This window comes from Anolis carolinensis, chromosome 2, assembly GCF_035594765.1.
Source record: "Anolis carolinensis isolate JA03-04 chromosome 2, rAnoCar3.1.pri, whole genome shotgun sequence".
Lineage (NCBI taxonomy): Eukaryota > Metazoa > Chordata > Lepidosauria > Squamata > Dactyloidae > Anolis > Anolis carolinensis.
Genome location: NC_085842.1, coordinates 127,263,306 through 127,289,201, shown reverse-complemented (window position 1 = coordinate 127,289,201; position 25,896 = coordinate 127,263,306). Strand labels below are relative to the sequence as shown.

Genomic DNA, 25,896 nt, shown 5'->3' with positions numbered 1-25,896 from the left:
ATAGCAAGTGTGGAGCAGTGCCCTTATGTGCCACTAGTTAATCTACAGATATTTTCCAGAGAGGAAATAAATGGTGACCTTTGCAAAGGCCAGACTGAATGGTAGTTCTTGGGTTTCAAAGTTTACTCTCAATAATGGAAACAAATTAGGTGAATGGGTTGCTGTGAGTTTTCTGGGTTGTATGGCCATGTCCCAGAAGCATTCTCTCCTGATGTTTCACCCACATCTATGGCAGGCATCCTCAGAGGTTGTAAGGTATACTGCAAAACTAAGCAAGGGAGGTTTATCCATCTGTGGAATGTTCAGGGTGGGAGAAAGAACTCTTGTCTGTTGGAAGCAAGCATGAATATTGCAGTTGGTCAGCTTGATTAGTATCGAATGGCCTTGCAGCTTGAAAGCCTGGCTGCTTCCTGCCTGAGGGAATCCTTTGTTGGGAGGTGTTAGCTAGCCCTGATTGTTTCATTTCTGGAATGTCCCTGTTTTCTGAGTGTTGACCTTTATTTACTGTCCTGATTTTAGAGGTTTTTTATAATACCAGATTTTGTTATGGATCTGGCTGGCAATGGTTCTTACCATTTTGCATTATGATATATCTTAAATGAACACTGGGGTTAACCATTTTTAATGTAATTGTATCTTCATTGCTTTTAGGGTATATGTTGTAATGTTTACTCATGCTTTAGTTTATTGTCGTATTGGATTGTTTTTATTTCGATTTCATTCTTTTGTTGTAAGTTTATTGTTGTTATTGTATATTATCTTGTATTATTTTTGATGTGTTTGTACTCCTTTGAGGCATTGAATGTTTGCCTTTTTGTTTTGTGTGTGTAAACCACCCTGAGTCCCTTCAGGGAAAGAGGGCAGTCTAGAAATAAAGTTTTATTATTTTATTATATGAACAGCAGGATGCTCAGTGCAGTGCCATCAATAGCATGGCAATATGTCAGAGCAAAGGCTGAGGACAAAAGGCAAAGATTACTGAGGGTTTTTTTCTGGAAAGTTTTCAAGTACAGTAGAGTCTCACTTATCCAACATAAATGGGCCGGCAGTTAGGGTTGGATAAGCGAATATGTTGGATAATGAGGGATTAAGGAAAAGCCTATTAAACATCAAATTAGGTTATGATTTTACAAATTAAGCACCCAAACATCATGTTGTACAACAAATTTGACAGAAAAAGTAGTTCAATATGCAGTAATGCTATGTAGTAATTACTGTTTTTATGAATTTAGCACCAAAATATCACGATGTATTGAAAACATTGACTACAAAAATGCGTTGGATAATCCAGAACGTTGGATAAGTCAGACTCTACTGTAATGTGTTGTTGAATAGTGTTCAAGTAATACCTGAAGTGTTGAAGAAAAACTTCCACATCTTCAAGCCTTCTCTAGGAAGGCCTGCTGGCATTTCAGTCCCCGGAAGGATGCCAGGGGACACCAAAGGAGGGCAAGGGAAGTTCCCAAAGAAGGCGGCCGGAGGAGGGGACGAAAAGGGTTCTCCTAATGCACCGGCTGCTTAATAATCTCTCTGTGAACGATAAAAAACATAATAGTAATAATAAAAAAAAGCAGAGGCCATTTCCGAGCATAATCTCTGTCAGCAAGATGCCAGCGCGCTTTCCCAGATTCCCTAACGGGTCCCTGCTAATTCCATGCCAAAACTAGCAGTGGATTTCTTCTTCCTTTTAATCTCCCCTAATGCCTTATTCGATTATTGTCACTGCTCTCCGACCAGGCTCCGTCCCCTTCAGGCTGTAATTCCACCACGGAAGCCCTCGGAGCAGGACGGCGGAGGGGCCTCTCCGGGACCTCACGCACGCCCTGCCCTCTCTCACGGGAAGGGAAGGGAGGGGAGGGGAGACCCCCTCGGGCCAGGCCCATCTGCCCGGACGCCCTCCCTCCCTCCTCCCTCCGCGCCGGAGTGGAGTTGGCACCGAGCGCGGCTCCCAGGGGGAAGGCGGGAGCCGGAGGGCCGGCGCGGCGCCCGAGGCAAGCCATGGGCTCGGCGGAGCAGCGCGGCTCCACTTGACCGGCTCGGCGACCCCGCAGGATGGCGACCCGGGCGCTGCGCGGCGTGTGCCTCCTGCTCTGGTAGGCGAGGGCGCCGAGGCCCGCGCGGGACGGGAAGCAACTTTCTTGGCAACTTGGGTCGCGAGGGAGGGAGGGAAGGGGGCGGGAAGGAGGGCCGAGAGCCGTGCGCCCCTGAGCGCCTCCCTGCCTTTGCCCCGCAGCCTGGGCCAGGTGCTGCCGGCGGCGGAGGAGTCCAGCGCCGAGGCGGGCGACCTCTACGCCGAGAACATCTCCCGCATCTTGGACAAGCTTTTGGACGGATACGACAACCGGCTCCGGCCCGGCTTCGGGGGCAGGGGCATCCCAGGTGGGCCTCTTTCGCCTCCTCCGCCTTTGGGGAGCACGGGGGGAGGGAGGGAGGAAGGGAGGCGCCGGCTCTACCTGTGGCGCCTAAATGGCGGGGGGGGGGGCGAGCTCCCCTCGCAGACCGCACTCGCGCGCTCCCTCGACGGCGCCAGATCTCCGGAGCGGGCTTCCCAAAAGGAAATGCGGGGTACTGGGCGGGAAAGATAACCCCGCACGGTTCCAACAGCCCCGCAGCAAGTTCCCTACCCTGGACAAGTATTAGGTAAAGGAGGCAGGAGTTGGAGGGATTTCCAGCCTCGAGGAGCCACAGTTGAGCCTTTCATGGAGTTGCCACCCCCCCCCCCCCCCATGGACCCCCGCCACACGCCTTCCCGCGCTCCCTTTGGGGACAAGAACATGGTCTGAGACAACTTTTGCTGGCAATTCCAGAAAGGGCTGGGGTGGGAAAGCCAATCATATTCTCCTCGTCACCAATGTCTTGACAATAATATTAGTGGGTTGCTGTGAATTTTCCGGGATGTAGGGCCATGTTCCAGAAGCATTCTCTCCTCACGTTTCGCCCACATCTATGGCGGCCATACTCAGAGGTTGTGAAGTCTGTTAGTAACTAGGCAAGTGGGGTTTCTACATCTGTGGAAGGTCCAGGGTGGGAGAAGGAACTCCTGTCTGTTGGAGGAAAGTGCGAATGTTGCAATTAACCACGTCGATTAGCATTGCAAAGCCTTGCAGCTTCAAGGCCTGGCTGCTTCCTGCCTGGGGGAATCTTTTGTTGGGAGGTGTTAGCTGGCCCTGTTTGGAATTCCCCAATTTTCTGACTGTTGTCCTTTTTTTTTTTTTACTGTCCTGATTTTAGAGTTTTTTCCATACTGGTAGCCAGAGTGTGTTCATTTTCATAGTTTTCTCCATTCTGTTGAAAGTGTAATAATATCAGCGATGGATATGAATACAGCAGCTTCTCCACTGAATTCTCTCCTTCCCCCCACTCGCCATGGCCCCTCTCCTGACCCCACTCCCCCTTTGCCTTCCTGCCTTCCCTCCTGCCTCTCCCTCAGGAGCCGTGACGGAAGTCAAGACGGATATCTACGTAACCAGCTTTGGCCCGGTGTCAGACGTGGAGATGGTAAGGCGGGGTCCCCTCTCCCCCTTTTCTCTCCCTCGTGGGGGTGACCCTTGGGGGCCACACTGGGCTCGCCCCCCACTTCTCTGCCCTCCTCCCGCTCCTGGCTTCAAGGGAGCCCGCCCTGGCCCTCTCTCTCTCGCTCTCTCTCTCTCTCTCTGTCCTAGGCTTCATTACGGCGGCATCTGAGTGGACTGTCATTAGAGCAGATTACGCCCTTTAATCTCCTCCTCAATCTCCGCCATGCGGGGACCGGGCCGGGCCTTTCAAGGGAAGCTGCTTGCTTTGCACAAGGGATAGGCCACGCTAGGCCAGGGAAAGGTGGCCTTCCTTTGGTGGTGTTTGAGCTTCCCAAAGGAAGACTTCGATGGGCATTCTCTCCTTGCTGCCCAGGTTCCGCTGGGCCCGAAGGCGGGTCTGTTGCTGGAGAGAGGACACCCGTCCTGCCTAAGCAGCTTGCAGCCCTGCGCCCTAGGAGCGAGCGGGGAATTAGAGGGCAGAGCTCAGCTCCGCCGGGGAAGGGCAGGGGAGGGGAGGGCGCGCAGCCCACGTCAGGCCGAGCAGAGGGAAAGAAAGAGCAGATGGCCACAGGCGCTTAGTTGGGCAGCCGCGGACTGAGGCGCCAACACGCAGGAAAGTGGACACTGCAAGGTGCCCCTGCTCAGTGCTATTATAGCAGCACTTCCATTCTGGAAGCTGGGCTCAGCTTTAATTAGGCCCCCTCCCCCCTTTATTTTGTCCTATCATTTACTTCAGTCCCACAATTGGATGTACACTTCCCCTTGAAATGAATGAGACTTCAATGTGTTCTTAAAGCCCTTCATGGCCGGAATCACTGGGTTGCTGTGAGTTTTCTAGGCTGTATGGGCACGTTCCAGAAGCATTCTCTCCTGACGTTTTCCCCACATCTGTGCAGGCATCCTCAGAGGTTGTGAGGATGCCTGCCATTGATACGTGTGAAACGTCAGGAGAGAATGCTTCTGGAATGTGCCCATACAGCCTGGAAAGATCACAGCAAGCCAATGAGACTTCGGTTGAGAGCAACCCACATTGAAATCAATGAGGCTCATTTCTGAGTCCACTTGTAGAGGTCACCAGCTCCTACTATTGTATTGATGTTCAAAGTTGAGGGTGGCCGTGGTTTTGTTTTGTTTTGGTTGATTTTGAGAATTTCTTGGAAATTCACAGTAATGCCCTCAGAAAGGATTTAAAAGATGGAGCGTCATCTCACATATGTGGCATCTATTTTTTTTTCTTTTCTTTTCATATGAGTCCATAACTGGGTTGTTGTGAGTTTTCCGGGCTATATGGCCATGTTCCAGAAGCATTCTTTCCTGACGTTTCACCTGCATCTATGGCAGGCACCCTCAGAAGTTGTGAGGTCTGTTGGAAATGAGCCAACAAACGAGAACCACTGAAATCGCCAGTATCTCCGGTTTCCTTGTCAAATGGAAGATTTAGTAGTGCACTTGCCTCTGACAGTAAATTATGGTTAAGCATTAGGCAAAGGAGGCAAGAATTTGGAGCCCTTCAGACTATGATTTCCAGTTTCAACTAGCCTTACATCCAGACTTAAAAAAAGAAGATTTGAGGAAACACACTGTTATAAACCTTAGCTTGAAGCTGGTTTGTTTCAATAGACCGTGAAGGAGACAATTTAAAAATAGTGATACAACTAACTTTAGTACCTGCAACAAGTTGGGTTTTTTGGCAGAGAGGGTAGGGTAACAATGTTGTAATCAGATTCAATTCCCAGAGAATGACATTTAGGATATAATGTTTTGGTGGTGGCTGTGGTGATGTGATATCTGAAAACTGGATGATTTTAAAATATAATGGGATCAGAATAAAAATGAGAAAGACAAATGGCAATTGTATTGTCTAACAGGTTGCTTTCTTCAGGATTGCTTCAATTGACCTCATGTCGGAGGCGGGTCAGAAGAAGCTAGAAGTTAGTATCTTAATGGGACAGTCAGGCTTTTTAAATGGGTGGCCTGGCAGTGGGCAACGGAGTCTTTGCATTGGGCCAGCTCTGCCTTTCTTGTTTACGTAAGCTAACCTTAGGAATCCTTTCCTCTTCTTATAGTCTCATGCTTCTTCCCATGCCCTCATTTTCTCTTTTATTTGTTTTTTAATTTGAAATGAATCTTTAACAAGTTACTAATTTTATTCCCACAAATCTATTGCCTCTCACTCCAGGAATGCTTTTACACAACTCTTATTAAATCTTGACATTTGCCAAAAACATAACTTTACTTTTCTAAAACCAATACTGCATATTCATTTAAGACATTAATATAAGGAATTATATTATGTTTTATGAATTCACATAAAGTTTTTATGTTATTGCAAGGTATCAGTTCTATTTAGGGTTATTTCTATTAAATTCTTTAAGAAAGGATACTTTCTTTCTCTCATGGGTTGATTTCTTGTTAGTAACTATTTAAAGATAATAGGATTAAAGTGATTAAGAAGCATATATGGTAACTGACTTGTCCACATAAGCTCTCCTATGAAGACACCACTTATTGTTATTTTAACGTCAAGGTGGGCAATCCTAGTGTCACATCTGACCTTAGCCCTAATTTTATGATATAATTTCAGAAGTTCTCTGCAACTAATGAGTTCATTACATTTGGCAAGAGAGATCTATTTTTTCATATACACCCCCACCTGGGAAGTAGGAAGAAAAAGAGAGAGAAAGAGAACTTGGAGCTAAAATAAACAGCAAAGAGGAGTTTGGCCTTGCAAACTTACATCATCTGTTCATCGACAAGTAACGCCTATCAGAAAAAAAAGTTTTCCCCGCTCACTTTGCTGATTTGTTTTGCTGTAGGAATATACAATGGATGTCTTCTTTCGCCAAACATGGGTTGACGAGAGGCTGAAATTTGGTGGTCCCACAGAAATTCTGAGATTGAACAATTTAATGGTCAGTAAAATATGGACGCCCGACACTTTCTTTAGAAATGGGAAGAAATCAATCGCTCACAATATGACAACTCCTAATAAACTGTTCAGGATAATGCAAAATGGCACCATTCTCTATACAATGAGGTAAGAATAAACTCACTCTAGATTTTACTCTTACATGGGTGAGGGGAGTGGTTTTTGTGGCAATTAAGCTCAATTTTGTTTTTCTTCTTTTTCTAGACTTACGATTAATGCTGACTGCCCAATGCGTCTGGTAAACTTTCCTATGGATGGGCACGCTTGTCCCTTGAAATTTGGGAGCTGTAAGTCTGCAAAAAGTTCAAATCTTTCAATATAAGCAAAGCCTTAAGCAGTGAAATACAGCCCACTTGTATTGTTATCACTAACAAATCACATTCAGCATTTCATGAAGTTTGAATTAAATCCACAAGTCTAAAAACATATTCTCTTGGGTCAGTTGACAAAGACTTAATTAAATTGTTGACTACCACTCTGTGTTTTTTCCAGCTTGAGATCAAATTTTGATGAACAGTTAATTTTATGATAAAATAGATTTGAGCTACTTTCTTCTCTTTGAATTGTTTAGTTTTCCCTTTTCCATATATTTCTCTAGCTAAGATTGTTGCATGCATAAGTGGTTCATGTGACTTTATAATAGCTTTTACACAATTTAGCAACACAATTTAGCAAATATAAGAACTAAACAGGTATGATTTGTAAATTACATGTATATTATCATAATCTCCCAGTTTCATTTTGTGGCTCAAATGCATAAAATCTCTGCTGTTATTTTTCCTACTCCACAATTATCTTGTACATTTTCCTTGGAGCCATATATAATTGTGAGGTAAGCTTGAAAGCATTTTCTTTAAAATTAAGTGACAGTGAAAAATGAGAAGTATTTTTTTTAAAAAAAATCAAGCCATAGACTTGAAATTTCAGCATGTAGATGCTTATTCTATTTAGGGATATAATTTCAAACAAGGATCGTTTTCTATGTGATTTAAAATGCAGTGCATTTTGGATAATACTGGGTTTCAGAGGCTAGTATTTCAGTTTGTGTTCCTGTGTTAAACCTTTTGTCTTGGTGTATAAGTAGAACAAAGTTTACTTCATTATCTGTGAGTATTCAATTATACTTATCAAAAACATGATTTTGTCAAAGTTAAAATGTTCAAAAGGCCACCAAATAGATCATTTATAACTGGGGCAGCAGAAGATACTCAGAGAGATAATCACTTTCTATACAAACTACATGTTGCGAAGATTGCTTCAATAATGAAATTGTCATTATTGAATGTCAGTGCAGTTAATTGAAGAAATAATTCTTAACTTGGGGAAATAAAAACAGCTAAATAATATGGAAGCATTAAGCCATGCTTAATTTAGGTAATAGTTATCAGCTGTTAAGCTAAATATAGTCTCATTTAGATTTAGTATATCTGCCATGCACAGACATTTATTCCCACTTAAATTGCAGCCAGTTCTGCACATTCACATGGCACTGGCATTTATCTATTTATTTATTTTCACTTGGTAAAATTCTTTTCAGGAACAGTATATATACTTATTTTATATCCCATCTTTCTCCCAAATATTAGACAAGGTGGTTTATTTGAATCAGACTGTACAAATAGACTTGTGTAGATCAGTGTAGGGCAGTGGTGCTCAACCTGTGGGTCCTCAGATGTTTTGGCCTTCAACTCCCAGAAATCCTAACAGCTGGTAACTGGCTGTTTGTAGGCCAAAACACCTGGGGACTCACAGGTTAAGAACCACTGGTGTAGGGGAAAGAAATGACCACATTTTCTTCCTTTCCTTTTCTTCTTCTCTAGCCAAACTAGGGAATTTGCTGTACTAGTGGGTGTTAACGCCGAGGCAGATATTTGCCAAGCCATTTTGCATGCTGAGTTATCTAATGTGGTTTCCATTTAATCCTGAAATTGCTAGTTAGAGATGCAAGATGTCATGTTTCAAGACTCAAGTTTAAAATAACTGTCTCATGGAATTTGTGTTAGGATGTGAAAACAAGTTTGTCTCAGGCCTTGCTCCAGGGAACCTTGCTCAAGTTTAATGGAACACAAAGGGTCCTGGTGGAACTGAATTCTCAATTGCACGCCTTTATGGCTTTGGATAAAGGTTACCTTTCCAGTCTCAGCATGTCTCCTTACCCAGTGGTCTGGCAGGGGATGTTAGCAAGCTAGTCTAAGCTGAACTAGTTACGAGTTACTTTTCATCATTCCTCTGAGAACACATATTAACATTCTTCATTGTTCGCATGCCACAAGGGAGAGTATCTGAAATGGGTCTTTAAAAACCCATAATTTGATATTTCTTTTACAATAACAGCAACATGTAGCATCTTACAACTGACAGTACTATTCGTGGTTATTTAAAAATTAGTTCCATTGAATTGAATAGGTCCCAGAAAATTTGATATACCGTATATACTCGAAGATAAGCCGAGTTTTTCAGTCCTTTTTATGAACTGAAAAAGCCTCCCCCCGGCTTATAATCGGGTCAAGGTAAAGGGTGGCAACGGAGCCTGGAGGCTATTGCTTGAAATATATGATCTATTTCTCTCTTCTCCTCCCTTATCAGTGTGTTTTCTTTTGCAAAGCCTCCCTTGCTCTTAATCAAGGGAATGTTTTGAAAAGAAAAAGACACCCTTGCAAGTCAGGAAGAAGAAAAATATATATTCATTAATCTTATGAAAGCATTTTCCCTTGAAATATTTGTTAAACTCTCCTACAGAAACTCCCCTTGCAAGCTTTTGCAATCTCTATGTACCTTTATATGTGTATCTATCTATATACATTAATTTTATATATAAATTTTCCCCTCATGTGTTTGCAGGTCTTTGCAAATCCTTTATCCATATAGATCCATGTACCTGTATATCTGTAGCCATACATATACATTGTTTTTATATATGTATTTACTCTTATATGTTTGCAAGTCTCTGCAAATATCTATTTAAAGAGAGATGTCTGGATAGTTATGAATATATTCTTACCTACCTATATATAGGGCTTGCAAATATTACAGGGGGGAAATGAACAGACAAATATATATATAGACATGTCTAGATAGATACGAATATATGTGTGTGTGTGTATGTATGTGTGTGTGTGTGTATATATATATATATATAATATGGCTTACAAATATTGTAGGGAAATGCACACACACATAGAGAGAGAGGGGATTTGCAAATGTTTCAGGGGAAAATGCATATGTGAAATTAGTACAGTAGAGTCTCACTTATCCAAGCCTCGCTTATCCAAGCCTCTGGATTATCCAAGCCATTTCTGTAGTCAATGTTTTCAATATATCATGATATTTTGGTGCTAAATTCGTAAATACAATAATTACAACATAACATTACTGCGTATTGAACTACTTTTTCTGTCAAATTTGTTGTATAATATGTTTTGGTGCTTAATTTGTAAAATCATAACCTAATTTGATGTTTAATAGGCTTTTCCTTAATCCCTCCTTATTATCCAAGATATTCGCTTATCCAAGGTTCTGTCGGCCCATTTAGCTTGAACAAGTGAGACTCTACTGTATATATAATTATAGATCTATATCTAGCTTTGCATTGTTTATATAAGCATTGAATGTTTGCCTGTTACTATGTTGGAAGCCGGCCTGAGTCCTCATGGGGAGATAGGATGGGATCCAGATGAAGTTTTTGTTGTTGTTGTTGTTGTTATTGTTATTAGGCTATTGTTGATACCATATTGTTTTTGTTGCCCCTACTTTTCCACTTATAGAGCTAGTTTATTGTTTTTCTTTGAAATACGGTAAATATTCAAAAACATTTAACCTACTGATGCCTCGATTAATGAAATTTTACTGGTACCTATTTTTATTTTGAAATTTACCTGTAGCTGCTGCATTTCCCACCCTTGGCTTATACTCGACTCAATAAGTTATCCCAGTTTTCTGGTAAAATTAGGTGCCTCGGCTTATATTCGGGTCGGCTTATACTCAAGTATATACAGTATGTTGGATGTAGACTAAATTAGCTATGCTTTGTTTTGATTGACACCAGTTGGACTTAAGTCATGACTAACTTGGTAGTTTTAAGTCCCAATGATTCCATTTCTACAGGGGAGGTTTAAGCATATGGGAAATACATCCAGATTAGAGACCAGTGATATGAAGCATGGGATGTAATGGGATATTACTTCTGTTATCTTAATCTGGATATTACCCTTTGGAGACAAATGGTCATGAAATTGAAGATATACATTCTATGACAATTTGATGTAAGAGCTTAAATGTGCAGAAGATAAGAGCAGTGGCTATTCATAACAGCAGTGACAAGTGAATAATATTGCTATTGCCAATGACTGCTGTATATTTTATAGTCACAGTTGTACCTGTTTCATATTTTAGGTTGAGCCTTCCTTATCTGTAAATATGAAATCCAAAACCCTCCTAAATGCAGAATGAATTTTATTATTATGGTAATAGACCAGAAGTGCAAAACATTAAAATCAGAGTTGTTTTTTTAAAGTATTTTAAAGAGTGTTCCCATGTGGTTTGGAGGAAGTGGAAACTGCCAGGCATGTCCTGTTATTTTATCACTTTTATAGGGATATTTGATCTGTTTTTATTATTTCTAAATGATAAAGTTTTTGTTGCCAGCTGCCTGCTTCCACTTTGAAGGCAGCAGCAGTGGTTCTCCTGCTCATTTGTTCACAAGATGGAAGCTGGTGGTTAGCAGACACTCCAGAAACAAGAGAGAGGGTAGAGAGACTATCTGTGAAATGGTGAGAGGTGAGAGGGTAGAGAGACTATCTGTGAAATGGTGAGATCCTGAGTCCCTCTATCTTCACATCTTGTTTGTTTTCTACTTGTATTGTATGTGAAACACAAGGCTGGAGAGAGACTGAGGCTCTGTGAAATGGATGGAATCCAAGCATCTCCAGCCCTTCGCTGTGTCCAGCCTTACAAGTTTCATATATTTTTTCTGATTTTGGAGTACAAGTAGCATAGTACATAACTAGGGTACTTATACTTTAAAACCAGAAAAAATATGAAATACAAAGCACTTCTATCCCCAGGCATTTCATATAAGAGATACTCAACCTGATATAGTAGAACCTTAACTTAAGAGCATCCCAACGTAACAGCATTTTCAGTTCAGCCTGGATTTTTCTTTGACATACGAGCAGCATTGTGAATTAAGAGCTAGTGCCAGAGGGAGTGCTAGCACCAGAGGACAGGGCTTTAGGCCTTCAAGGGAGCAGCCTCTGTGCTTTGTGCATCATGCTCTTGTCTGCTTTGGGAGATTGCTGTATGCTTTGCTCTTGTCCGCCTTGAGGAATTTTAAAGTAGTTGATTTTGTGTAGTTTTTATTCCTGTTATGTTTGGCTTCATGAAGAGAGAGGGGGAGAGAGCAAGAGAGGCAGAGAGTCTGGAATAAGAGGTTTCTGCCTCTTGACTTTGTGCTTCCTTTCCACAACTTTGAGCCTCTACCATTTTAAAGTTGATTTTTTTTATTGTTCCATGTGAATGTGTATTCAGACATCATTTGTTATTTTAAAGTACATTTTCTTATTTAAAAACACGTAACAAAATAGAGAGGTGGATCAGGGGGCATAACAGGTTAATAGCATTTCAATGGGAAAATTCACTTTGAGATAAGAGCAATTTGAGTTAAGAGCTTGATCACAGAACAAATTAAACTTTTAACTCAAGATATCACTGTATAGTTATTTCCCACCATTGTCTATGACTTTGAAATAACATACAAACAGCATATGAAGTGTAAGTTCATGTTTCAGAGTTGTGCTGGAGAAGAGCAAAATGTTGACATCATTAGCTTTTTCTTTAGCAAATGAAATGCAGATATAGATGTAAATTCCAAAATAATTCACTGTTGTTTAGTAAAAGATAAATGGCCGTTTTCCCCTTTCTCATAACATGGAGAGATTTGTTTGCTTGTCATTGGAGCATTTTCCCCTCATTTTCAATGCTACTATTGCACATTTCTGTAAAATGTCCAAAATCCAAAAATGTGATGTGTTACCTTCTGCATTTGAATGGGTTCTTCCTGCTATTTTTATCAATCAGCTGGTCCTTAGACCATGCTTTCCCTCTCCCTCTCAGTATATATTTAGCTTCTCAAATGGAAAAGCCATTCGTTTTGCTAGATATCAGCACTTTTTAAATGTATATATAGCTAGATGTGAGCTGTTAATTTTTCCATATGTGCTGATCAGAAGTGGGGAAACATCTGGTTTCGGTGAAGTGCTGCCTCTGCTATGCCTGCTTTTAGCTAGGACTGATGGGCATTGGAGTTCTGTAAATTGTGGAGGATCTTGAGATAAGCAAATCAGCAGGTTTGTTTTCACTCTGATAGTATGAAGCTTGTTCCTCTGATTAGAAATATTCAGACAATCATGTCTTCAACAGTTTGCCCCAGATGCCAAAGTACTCCATGACCATTCAGAACCAGAGCAAATTGATTAGTGAAGGAGGTTGTGACAAGAACAGTCAACCACATGGGCCAATAGCACATACTAGTTTGCAAATACTTTGCATATTTTGACAATGAAATTTCACTGATGCAAGTTTTTCTTTTTCTTTTTTTCCCCTTTCTCCCTCCCTTCCTGATCCAGATGCCTATCCTAAAAGCGAGATTATTTACACTTGGAAAAAAGGACCATTGTATTCAGTGGAAATCCCACAAGAATCTTCCAGTCTTCTCCAATACGATCTGATAGGGCAAACAGTCTCTAGTGAAACAATCAAGTCCAATACTGGTAAGCTCATGGCTGCATGTGGAGTGGCAACGTTAGCAAGTTGTTTCACTTTCTGAGCATATTTGGTGAACTTGGCTAAATCAATTGGAAAAAATCTCATTGACTTCCTCTCCCAGAGATTGATGTTCAGCATAATGTTTCAGGACATCAATGGCACGTCTTGCTTTTCTGTCAGTGTTCCGATTACCAGCCAAGTGAAAAATAATAAGCCTGTTGCCAGGATTGCTCCTCCCATTGCCAGACAACACTTTCTTTCTTGTCACTGAAGAGCCAGCTTTAGGTTGAGCAAGATGCAGAGTTGAGAGGCAATTGTTGTGGGTAACACAAGTCCAGTATTTGCCTCTACACTTCAGAGATAAGTGCCTAGAAAAACAGCTGAATAAAGGCACTTGCTTGCAAGGTTATGTCTTTAGCAGGAGTACAGGAAAACCCCAGCATGAGACTTGGGCACAGGATTCAGTCTTCTGAACCTCCTATCTTTCTTTTTTTAAAGTGAAATTGTGCTATGAAGTTTACGCTTGGAACTTGATAGGCAATGCCTGATGAAATCAAAAGGCAGACATATAGCTGAATTGAATTTCAATATTAACAGGGCTTTAGTGCTGTTGTCCTTTTGTTATGACTTGGTAAGCTAGAATGAATTAAGCAAAATGAGGGAAATGGCAGAAGGATGGAATTTGCAAATGTATTTGGTTTATACAACCTAACTCTTCTTAGAAATTCATTCAGCTTATACAACCTAATTCTGTTTGCTTATTTGAGTTTTCTTCAAATCCAGGTCTGCCTGCTTTCTTATTTTAAATGCTCCAAGATAATACATGGACAAAGGTAATGCTGATATACTTGTTTCCTAACAGGTGAATACGTAATAATGACTGTTTATTTCCACTTACAAAGGAAGATGGGCTACTTCATGATACAGATATACACTCCCTGCATCATGACAGTCATCCTTTCTCAGGTGTCTTTCTGGATTAATAAGGAGTCTGTTCCAGCTAGAACCGTTTTTGGTATGAAGGTTATGATCTCGGTCCCACACTAAAGTACTCCATTCCATTTCCACCATTTTCATTGCTTGTATGTTTCCTTTAGGTGAATATTCACTTCAGGTGCTCTATTTCCATCTACAAAGGAAAATAGGCTATTATCTCATTCAGACATACATTCCATGCACTATGACTGTAATCCTGTCACAAGTTGTGTTTTGGATCAACAAGGAATCTGTTCCAGCAAGAACTGTGGCTGGTATTCATGCTTTTTCCTTATGATCTTCATTCATTAACATATCCATTCTTGCATTGTATTACGTTTTATGTTGTACTGTGATAGAGGTTAGCATTGGGGTTAGGGCTTTCCTTTTTTCTTCTTTGAAATAAGAATAACAAAAGAATTAACATATTATGTTTAACCTGGGAACATGTTCCATTGAATCAATTAGTTTTATTTCTAATTAAGACGGGGGATATATTTGTTGAGTTTGAATTTTAATTCGAACAGCTCTAATTTTTAATGTTCTTACCTGAAGCAAAATCTTCTTCAAAATTTGTACTTCCCTGAATATTGCATTGGTTTTATCCAGGTAAAAATGTGTACCTGAATGTATTTATTAGGGAAAAGTGAGCATATATTAGGGGAATATTATTCATTGTACTTAGCAAAGTTGCTTGCAAAATATGTTCATTAAATACAGAAATAAATTTTAGGAGAGTTGTGTGCAAAATGAACATAAATTTTCATGCCGACCCAAAAGTAGTGAATTCTCAAAGTATGCGGTGAGTTGAGTTTAGGATGGAAAAAATGAAAAGTGGTGAGATTCATTTCTCTCTGCTCCTAAATAATCATAGGTTAGCTTTTCTACTTGCTGAAGAGTACCACAATGCAGGGTTGTTGTTGTTGTTTTAAAGTAAACTTATTTAGGGTCACTTCAAGGCTGTAGATCTGTACAAACTCACCAGATACAAAGTGCCGTTGCATCTTGAGGGATTTAATTCTAATTAAAACATACAAATGTCTACTTCTACATATACTTTCCCAGAAATACCTATTGAAAAATAACAGGGTTTCCTTTTAATCTTAAATGTAGTTTGGTGAGACACTAGTACTTTTTGGCAGAAAAGGTTAAAAATCTTATGAAATTACAACTCCCATGATTCCATAGCATTGAGCCATAGCAGTTAAAGTGGTGTCAAAGCTCAGTAATTCCACAGTGTATATGTACCTCTAGTCTATAAATTGGTTAATTGGCTGACTTGGCACATAGCACTAATACAAAGGAAGTTTAATTTATCGATCTTGGAGGGATGACATACATGGTGGCTTCATGTCTTCTTCTCCATTCTTCCTTTCTAGGGATTACAACTGTCCTTACCATGACTACACTGAGCATCAGTGCCCGCCACTCTTTGCCCAAGGTGTCTTATGCTACTGCCATGGATTGGTTCATTGCTGTGTGCTTTGCCTTTGTCTTCTCTGCACTTATCGAGTTTGCGGCTGTCAACTACTTTACCAATCTTCAGACTCAGAGAGCAATGCGGAAGGCAGCCAGGGCAGCCGCACTAGCAGCCGCCCTCTCAGCAGCTACTGTACCGGCGGAGGACGAGATAGTCTCGGTAATTGCTCACATTTCTGATAATAAGCATTGTATAGGAAGAGACAGCCAAAGTAGTAAATGCCAAACAATTGAACAATATTACAGTGATCTTAGTCTGGGAGGGCTTACATAACACAAAGCACTTCATCAGCTCAGGAATCAAATAAGTTGTCCCAATGAAAGCATGGGGATTTATATAATTATTTGCTAAAAAGAGAGTCGGCGAAAATCTAGTTCTGCATCTGTTTTAGTACAATACTATTTCTCAGCCTTCTGTGGAAGAGAAAACAGTAAGCTGCCTTAGACAGTTTTGCCAGCATATTCTTGAGCTGTGCTATCAGTATCATAGTCATATAAGCAGTGCAGGATCCTGTTCAAGGGGATATACATGGGCCAGGCATTCTTGGATCAGTTTGTAACAGGCATTCTGAAAGTGGGTCATGGGGGGTAGGGAAAGGAAATTAGACTTTACATATACTTGGCATTCTCACATAAGCTTGGCTGTGTTGGAGAAAGCCCAACAAAAGACATGAAACTGGAAGCTTGCTGTGCCTGACTCTTGTGAGATACTGAAGTGCTTTATTTCAGGAAAGAAAAAAAAGATGCTACATTGATGATATCAAGCACTGTGTACCCCCCCCCCCCCTTGTAATAGAAATATACTGAAAGAATGGCTTAGCAGCTACAGTACTAAATAAGACCCCCTGTGCCACATTTTCCTCTCTACTAGGGATTTGAAAATCTGTCAATTATGTTCTTGATGCATTTTTCAGAATCACACCGACATTTGTACTCTTATCCCAGTTCCAGCTAAGGTTGCACTACTATTTTTTTCTCGAAAACCTGAAGAATCATGTGCATTTTGTACACTCCCCTTCCCCTATGGTAAATGCATTCTGGTAAAAAAACAAAAAAAAAACCAGAATGTTTTGGAGCATCTTAAAAATCTGGCCCTCATTATTAGATACTGGGGGTTTTCATTTTTGTCAGTTGTAAGTCGTATCAAATTCATTAAATTCATACTTAAAATGTGATATCCGATGCACGGGCGTGGCTTGTGCCAAAAACTTAAGAATCGAAATTTATCCAATACTTTTTCATTTGAATTTTGTAAACCTCAGAAGCCTCCCAAAGTCTGTTTTATTTTCAGTGCAAGCAAGCAAAGCAAAGCCAAAAAGGCTGCCATTCCTCTTTAAATTAAGGGCCTCTTGCCATTAGGAGAGGGAAGCATTAGGGAGAAAGCAGTATTCACTGGGAAAGAGGCTGAGAAAGCATAGAATTCTAGGAAATGTATATAGGGAAGGTGAGGAGCCATATGCCAAAGGGCCCTGCCCTAAACTACATTTCCCAGAGTTCTGCTCAGCATCAGAAAGCCCCAGTTAGGATAAGGGAGAGATTTGTCCCTCTGTAACAGCAGCCAGCCAAAGTTCCAATAAATTGTTGAATCTGCAAAGAGGAAGTCTGACTGATACTTCTAGTAAGTAAATCTCTGTGCTGGACTGGGAAGAAATCCCTAAATAGAAGTTCTGTTGGTTAATATGAGAGTCATTCAATGAAATAATATTTGTGCTTTTTTTAAAAAAACATTTTTGTCAAAATGTTTAAAAATTCCTTAAAATCAGTAGATGTATGAATATTTTTGAAAGCTGGGGAAAATGATCCTGTTATCTTGTGTCATTGTATAGAAAATTCAAGAAGGTAGCTCTTGTAGTGTTTATGTTGTTTATATAAACTCCATAAAATTATCCTAAAATCTGTAGATAAGTGAAATGTTCTGAAACTATTTGTGCAAACAGTGGTAAATATATTCTACCATTATAGCAAGTTTCACCCAAATAGCTGTAAAAATGAGGAAGAAAGGAGCACCTGACGTTTCTCCACTTGCACAATTACTATAATGAAAAAGTCGCAAAATTTCATTACTCTAGTTATAGTAAGAACATTTTCACTAAAGGCTCTTTAGATACACTTTAGAAACAAAACTCCGGTGCCCCCTAATTTTCTCATGAGTTTTGATTTTTTTTTCCCAAAACACCGATACGTCCAATAGAGTGGTCCGGAGTTCATAAAAAGTCATGCCAAAAACAAAACAAAACAAAACTAGCTAATGTTAAGGGTGCTACAAGTCTTTTTCTTGTTGCCAGAAATAAGTATATCTATTCCCATTGTCATTTTATTTTTCCAACAGTTCATTTTTTTTCTGACTTTCCCCCATTGCCTAAAACATGCTTAGTGATATTTTTGAAATGCATGCTTTTCAAGTTATGCACATTTGTTCAAAAGGATGCACAGTCAGTGTGGCCTTTTTGTGTGCACCCCCCTCACAAATGCATTAAGAACCTCAGAAATGTATGAATTTCCAAGACAGGATATGCTGTGTTCTAAGGGCTTATATAATAGCCATTTTCATGGGGAAATACTTTATAAATCTCTTTTCACATCTCTACAATCTTCTTTGACTATCAGTCACATTTCCTGTTCCAGAGATTCCCTGATCCTGAATGTTGTTTCCTCCTCCAACTTTAGCCTGTTTCCTTGTAGCCTATTTCTCTTTAATGGGAGTTTCTAGATGCAAAAGAAGATAACAAATGTGATTTCACCAGTACATTTATATACATTTGTGGTTTATCTCATGTTTCTGATCACAGTGCTATAGAGCTGGAAAAGGGGCAGACAAAGTAACAAGGATGATCAAAGGTGGTGGCATCTATTAGCTGAGATAGCACATAGAGTCATAACTCATAGCTGGAAATGCTATCCAATTCAACTCTCAGCCATGCAGGAACATAAGGCAACCCTGACGGATGACCATCTCGCTTCTTTTTAGACCCACCCCCCACCCCAAGAAGGAGGCTCTTTCAGACTCTGAAGCAGCGTATTCCACTGTCAAACAGTTCTTATTGCCAGCAAGTTATTCCTAGTGTTTAGGTGGAATCTCGTTTTGATTCCTCTGCTCTGTGTTGTAGTCTCTAGAGTAGGAAAAACAACAAGAACAGCAAAACCCTTGCTTCATTTTCAATATGACATCCTTTCAAACATTTCAACATGGCGATTGTGTGTGTAGCTCCACACATATACTGCATTTCCTTCCACTGTCTGGCAACTCTTGACCTTCAGGAAAGCCCCTTGCTGCTGTCCAAAAAGGGAGTTACATGTGAATAAGCTGCAGTTATGAACTTTCATGTGAGCAAACAATAAAATGGCAGTTTTATGACTTAGAAAAGAACTTAGTGGTTTATGAAATTGTACACCATTCTGAGAAAGGAAACAGAGATATCTCCAATCTTCTACTGCAGCAATTCTTAGTCACTCCAGGAAATAGATTTCTAGCAAGACAGATAAATAGGAAGTATTCTTCATAGTATTAAAATTAGCTTAAGGAATTCATTGCTACAGAGTATGAAGGTGATGACAAGCTTTGAAGGGCTCAATGAGATTTAGATAAATTATTGGGCAGAAATCTAAAGCTGGGATGGAGAAACTCAGCCCTGCTGGTTTCTTGGTTTATCATTCCCCTCAGGCACAACCAGCATAGCCAGTGATAACATATTGCTGGAACTGGGGTCCAAGATTTCTGAAAAGCAAAATATTCCCCACTAGTGGTTTAAGGGACCAAGAACCTGGCGTTGTAGAATCCTGATATGTCAGGCTTTGGCACCTTGAAAATGCCATGTATGTATGATAGGTGTGCATGCAGGTGTTAATATAATCCTCTTACACATTTGTAATTATCAGGGCATCTTTCTGATGAATTGTCTCTTCTGGATGAATTAACTTACAGTTCAGTCTAATCTTACATGATACTAATGTTTGTCTCTTTTCCTAGGGCACATCTGCAAGATTACTGAATGCAAATGAATTATCCTTTCCCCAATTTAAAATACTTTTCTGTATTCATAGTTTGTCTTGATGACTCTAAATCCTAGAAATTTTATGGCGATAGCTTGCCCTCCCCCCATGAGCAGTCCTCTCTCTTTCAACAGTGGGACTTGAGGGTGTTTGTTGGTCTTAGTATTGTATGCTAATTTTCTTATGCTCTTCATACAGTCTTTAATCTTATTCAAGTTTGCCGAACAACTGTGTAAAAGGCCATGATTAATAGCCAGACAGTAACAGTAGGTTAAGTGAAGGATGGGGCATCCTTCTCTATAGCAGTTTCTTCCTTTGTAAATTAGATTTCATCCCCCACCATCCCGCAAAAGAAAATATCAACCTTGGCGTTGTTTAGGATGCACAGACTTTGTCATTGTAAAATCATTGTTAGTGAGTGGGAACATTAAAAGAGATTTTTTTCTGAAAGAAATCCACATACAGATAATGGGATAGTGTTTGGGATATACTCCCCAGCAAAATCTCTTTCCTCTTTATTTATTCTTTTGCTCATGCTGTTAGTCCTGTGCCCAAATTACTCAGTGTATAGTCTGTTGAAGTGTAGGAGGTCAGCCATATGTTTGATGATCAAACTGTGTAGGTTTTACAAAACTTGATATTGTTGTTTAGTCATATCTGCCTGCTGTGGAAAGGAGATTTAGATTTTTGAGTTCTGTCTTTGAAGGTTGTGGTTTCTGTTTTCTTTTCATTTTTAATGGACAAAGTGTCTGTGGCTGCCTCTGGCATCTGATATTGGATGTTATAAAAGGGAAGCAAATTGCTAGTTATTTTATTTATTTAATATGGTGTTCTATTGCCTAACCAACAGTGACAACCTGATAAATGGGGTGGAAGTGGCAGGGTACTTTAGCAGGAATGATCATGTTCTTCTAGAATTTGTTATACAAAGGGGAAGTCAAGTATACTCAGGCACATACTCTAGACTTTAAGAAAACCGGCTTCAGGAAACTCAAAGAAAAACTATGATTCCCATGGTTGGGAATACTAAAAGAGAATAGAGTTCATGATGGATGAATGTTTCTGAAAAGCAAGATATTGGAGGCACACATTCAAGCAGTTCCATTAAGGAGGAAAAATAAGAGGTGTCTAAAGAAACCGGATTGAATGTCTAAGAAATGCTCAGTTGAGCTAAGTTTGAAAAGGAACATGTACAATAAATGGAAAAATGGAGAAATTACCAAATAAGAATTTGAAGCAATAGCCAGCATATGTAGGAATAAAGTTATTACAAAAGAAAGAACAAGGGAATGGTAGGGCTCCTGTGTACAGGCGATAGTGAAATGTTAACAGGGGACAGAGAATGGGCAGAACTACTCAATACTTTCTTTTCTTCAGTCTTCTCCCAAAAGGTTAACAGTGCTCAACTTGGGAATGATGTTACAGAAGATGCAATAGAAGAAATGCAGCACAGAATAGGTAAAGAGGTCGTACAGGAATACCTGACTACTCTAAAGGAATTCAAGTCTCCAGGACCACATGACTAGATCCAAGAGTATTGAAGGAACTAGCAGAAGTCATTTCAGAACCACTGGCAATAATCTTTGACAATTCTTGGAGAACAGAAGAATAACTTAGAAAGGAATGCTGTGATCACTAAAAGTCAACATGGATTTCTCAAAAACAAGTCATGTCAGACTATTCTTATTTCTTTTTTTTTTGATAGAGTAATAAGCTTGGTAGATGCAGGGAGTGCTGTGGATGTAGCATATCTTGATTTGAGTATAGCTTCTGATAAGGTCTCCCATGATCTTCTTGCAAACAAAGTAGTAATATGTGGGCTAGGCAATGCTACTATTAAATGGATTTGTAATTGATTTGTAAAACCCAAAGTGTGTCACCAATGGTTTCTCTTTGTCCTGGAAGGAAGTGACTATTGGAATGCTGCAGGGTTCGATCCTGGGCCCAGAGCCATCTTTTTAATGACTTGGATGAAGGTTTAGAGGGCATGCTTATTAAGTTTGCAGATGACCCCAAACTGGGAGTGATAGACAACACTCCAGAAGACAGGATCAAAATTCAAAATGACTGTAATGGATTAGAGAGTTGGGCCAAAACTAACAAAATGAATTTTAACAAGGAGAAATGTACGATTCTGCACTTAGGCAGAAAAAAATTAAATGTAAAAATACAAGATGGGTGATGCCTGGCTTAACAACACTCCACGTGAAAAAGATCTTGGAGTCTTCATCGACAACAAGCTGAACATGAGGCAACAATGTAATGCAGCTGCTAAAAAACCCAATCTGATTCTAAGCTGCATCAATAGATCAAGGAAAATAACAGCCTCACTGTATTCTGCTTTGTTTCAACCTCAACTGGAATACTGTGTCAAGTTCTTGTCACCACAGTTCAAGAAGGATATTGACAAGCTAAAACATGTTCAAAGAAAGGCAACCAAAATGATCAAAGGTTTGGAAGCCAAGCCCTACAAATGGAGCAGCTTAGGGAACTGAGTCTGTTTAGCATGGAGCAGAGAATGCTGAGAAGGACATTGCAGCCATGTTTAAATATTTGAAAGGATGTCACGAGGAAGAAGGAACAGGCTTATTTTCTGCTGCCCTGGAGAGTAGGACTCAGAGCAATGGGTTCAAATTACAGGAAAGGAGATTCCATATTAACATTAGGAATAACCTCCTGACTGTGAGAGTTGTTCAGCAGTGGAACTCTGCCTCGGAGTGTGATGGAAGCTCCTTTCTTGGAGACATTTAAACAGAGGTTGGATGGCCAAATGTCAGGGGTGCTTTGATGATATGTTCTTGGTTGGCAGGGAATTAGACTGGATGGTCCTTCTGGTCTCTTCCAACTCTTATGATTCTATGATTTTATGATTGTGTTTGTAGTTGCTTATTTCTTTCAGGTGCCAAACTAACTTAACCATCTTTTAATATTATAGCCCATATTAGCAATGTGTGAGTTTGTGTGTGTGTGTGTGTGTGTGTGTGTGTGTGTGTGGTGTTGGAACTGGGGAGGTGTTTGGTTGGTCTGATGTGCTGTTGCTTCAGGAAGAAGAATATCTTTGGACAATTTGGTACTGCTAAACCCTGGTACTAGCGGGTTCTTCTGACCAGTTGTACCTGTTGGTTAACTCCTTGACATAGCCTCAGAGTTCACCCCAGTTCAAGGCTCTTCCCATGACCTTGTAGCACCTTAATCTTCCTTATTGTTTACAAGTTCCACTCAGTGCACTTGGCCCAGCTCATTTCATGTTTTTATTGCTGTGTTTTTCATGTGTTTTATAATGATTGTGATTTTTAATGCCTTTTAAATTTATTTGTGTGTTTTTGTAAAACTGTATACTGTATGCTGGTTTTATATCTGTAAAATCTCTGGGGAGATGGTGGCGGGGTACAAAAATAAAATTATTATTATTATATACTGCATCACAGAGCTTTGAAAACTACTTTCAAGAATGAATCTGATGGCATGCAGAAACCACCCATAAATAACCAAGCTTAGCCCTACTAGTGTTCAGTTACAGATGGCTCATTTGTCTTCAAAGTAACTTTCCAAGGTATGGACTGGAGAAGCTTTCAACTAAATGTGCTTAAAATTTCCCTTCAGTCCCTGCTAAATTTGTGAATATTGAGAACAAAGAGGCAGGAGTAAAGATGTTGAGGGGTACAGGTGTCATGTCCAACTTCATTTCCTTTCCGCATGATATTTGAATCCAAAGAGGCATAATGCTCCAATTGGGATTGAGGTTGTTGCTGCTATCCTTTCACCATGGACTGCTGCATAAAATAAACAACCCCATTTTCTGTAAATATAAAATCTAATAACTGATTACGCAACCCTACTGTCATCCTTAAGGAAAACACTCAAATTCCTTTTCTAATCTTGCCCATAAAAAAGAAATGGCAACCTGAGTATGGTTTGTAGCTGAACCACACATTACTGCACTTCCCATGATCAGACCTGAGCCATGTGTGTGACCAGTTCAGAACAAGTTTATACAATAACTTCAAGTAATGAAGTTTTTTTGTGATCTGTACCATAAATCTGGTATAGCATTAGGTTTGTAAGCAACAACATAAAAACATGAAGAAAAATACACAAAAAAGGGCGGGTAAATTTCATTCTATTTCTAAAAACAAAGAATGATGGTGGAGCTAGATACAGGAATGAGAAAGGGAAAAATCCACAAAAGTGAACTTTGGATATGTGCACATCTTTAGTTAACATTCCCTTTAAAAGTGAACACAGAATAGGAAGAGATGGTGTTTTGCGAATGCGTATGAATTATGTTATTTTATTGACTTTTAAAATAACAATGCATAAGTTCAAATTAACATGCTTGGTAACATTTTAAAAAGTGCATTTGCCTTACTCTCCACTGCTACGTTCAATATCAGAGAAAACTATTCAAAAGTCAGATCATTGTTTTCCTGAGATCTGACTAAAGCTGTCACTAGTTAACATTAACACCGAATGCCTAGAAACTCAGACAACACCTTAATATCCACATTGTTTGTTTGCAAAATTTTATAGAAACACTTAAGATTAATATATTTGTTAATGTTCAGGAAATGTGGTATGGCTTTTAAAAATGTCATGACATTTGAGAAGGACTTGGTAGAGACAAGTGAAATATCACTGATGTGTTTGTTTAATATTGCCTATTAAGAACATTTTATTCGAGCAAATGCAACAAGTATTACTAATAAATAGAAAGGTTTGGATGGCAAGAATGGTTCTATACGTGCTTACCTGAACGTAAACATGAAAGGAATCTTTAATATAGGGCTTGTCTAAAGGGTTGAGTGGCCCACACTTACTGTGGGGTAAACTGGATTAATGTGGGTTAACCCTGCATTAAGAAGAAGTCAGGGGATACTTTGAAGTTTGGCTGAAACTCTGGAGCAATTCCACAATTTGGGTGCAGTGAGAATAGCAGGAGCTGGTTCTCTGCAAATGTGGTCCCTGTGGGCCACTGCTATGAATCCTTTCCCCCTGCAATCTTCACTGCAGGGAAAATGGGATGGATAGGGGCTGTGTTACCATCATCACTCACAGATGGCTGCAGAGCTCTGGGTGAGCTCCTGGCCATCATATGTCTCCAGTGTTGACATCGGCAGAAGAACCTATGTGACCAGGGAGAAGGAGGGGAAATTGGTTGTCTCTCCCTGGTTTTCTGGACATCTCCACTAATGTCAGCACAGTTTGCTTGTGATAGACAGGAATTCACCCAGAATTTTGCTGTCATCTGCCAGTGGTGACAGGGACATGTTTTATTACCCACCTCTCCTTGTGGCTCGAGGAGGAATAAAACATGTTTAAGATAGCATAATGAAACAAAATACTATTAAATACATATATAAATATACACAGCTAAAATACAGATAATAATAATTTGCTTACTGCTCTTACTGGACCCACTTGCTTGAAATTAGATTTCATTAAAATTAATAGGACTTACTAGCCCCCACTCCCAAATAATAGTAATAACAGGCTGTTAAAAATGGTAAGTTTAGAAATGTTGACACACAACACTGAGCCAAAACAATATTATTTTTGAGAAACCCTGTCACTTCCTTCAACCAGAGCTGGCCCTACTAATAAGCAAAATGATATATCTGCCGGCAATATAGGACATGTGATCAAGATGTCGGAAGACAGAGTTGCGCCCTGCAGGTTGCCCTTCACTAAGCAAGCTTGCATAGAGATTTATTTATTTATTTATTTTGTCCATTGCCTCAAGCAATAGGTCTTCACCAACCCTGTCTTAATTTCAGTTATAAATGTCTTTTGATATTGTGTAAAGGGAATATTATTTCTATTACCTCACAACTCCATCCTTCCCCAAACAGCAAAATAGTGGGGTTTGCCTGTGTATCACCCCTTCAAGAAACTCTTAGACTGCAAGTTGGGAGTTAATTATTTGGGGAACCTCATCCTTCTTAAGCTTCTTAGACCTCTTAACTTCGGTGTCTGGGAGCAAAAATAAAAGTAGGGCATATCTCTGTATTAATGTGAGACTCTCCTTGCGCCGCTGGAATGTGTATGTTAATAAGAAGCAGACTGATGCCATTGTTGATAGGAGTCAATGATTTTATCATCACATTACTCCAGTTTTTAACTCCATTAATCTATAATACTTGTAGCTAAGTCGACTTAGTTTCCAAATTAAGGAGACCAATTAATCTCAAATCTAAGTCCTTCAGTATCACTCATCCATCTGATGAATACACTAGCAGTGCATGTCTA

At 39.9% G+C, this 25,896-nt stretch overlaps 1 protein-coding gene across 2 annotated transcripts in view; it reads left to right on the top strand.

The window, feature by feature from the left end:
• Positions 1-1,731: 1,731 nt before the first annotated feature.
• Positions 1,732-25,896, top strand: part of gabra6 (gamma-aminobutyric acid type A receptor subunit alpha6) — a 50,269-nt gene continuing 26,104 nt past the window's right edge. Inside the window, exons 1-9 of one of the 2 annotated variants that reach the window (XM_062970494.1) lie at positions 1,732-2,093; positions 2,234-2,379; positions 3,431-3,498; positions 6,332-6,552; positions 6,649-6,731; positions 13,068-13,211; positions 14,069-14,221; positions 15,561-15,820; positions 21,028-23,063. In XM_062970494.1, coding sequence (XP_062826564.1) covers positions 2,053-2,093; positions 2,234-2,379; positions 3,431-3,498; positions 6,332-6,552; positions 6,649-6,731; positions 13,068-13,211; positions 14,069-14,221; positions 15,561-15,820; positions 21,028-21,087 — 1,176 coding nt within the window. In that variant the 5' untranslated portion in view covers positions 1,732-2,052 and the 3' untranslated portion in view covers positions 21,088-23,063. Of the gene's footprint in view, positions 2,094-2,233; positions 2,380-3,430; positions 3,499-6,331; positions 6,553-6,648; positions 6,732-13,067; positions 13,212-14,068; positions 14,222-15,560; positions 15,821-21,027; positions 23,064-25,896 lie in introns of those variants that run through there. The other variant, XM_008113081.3, reaches the window with a different exon arrangement.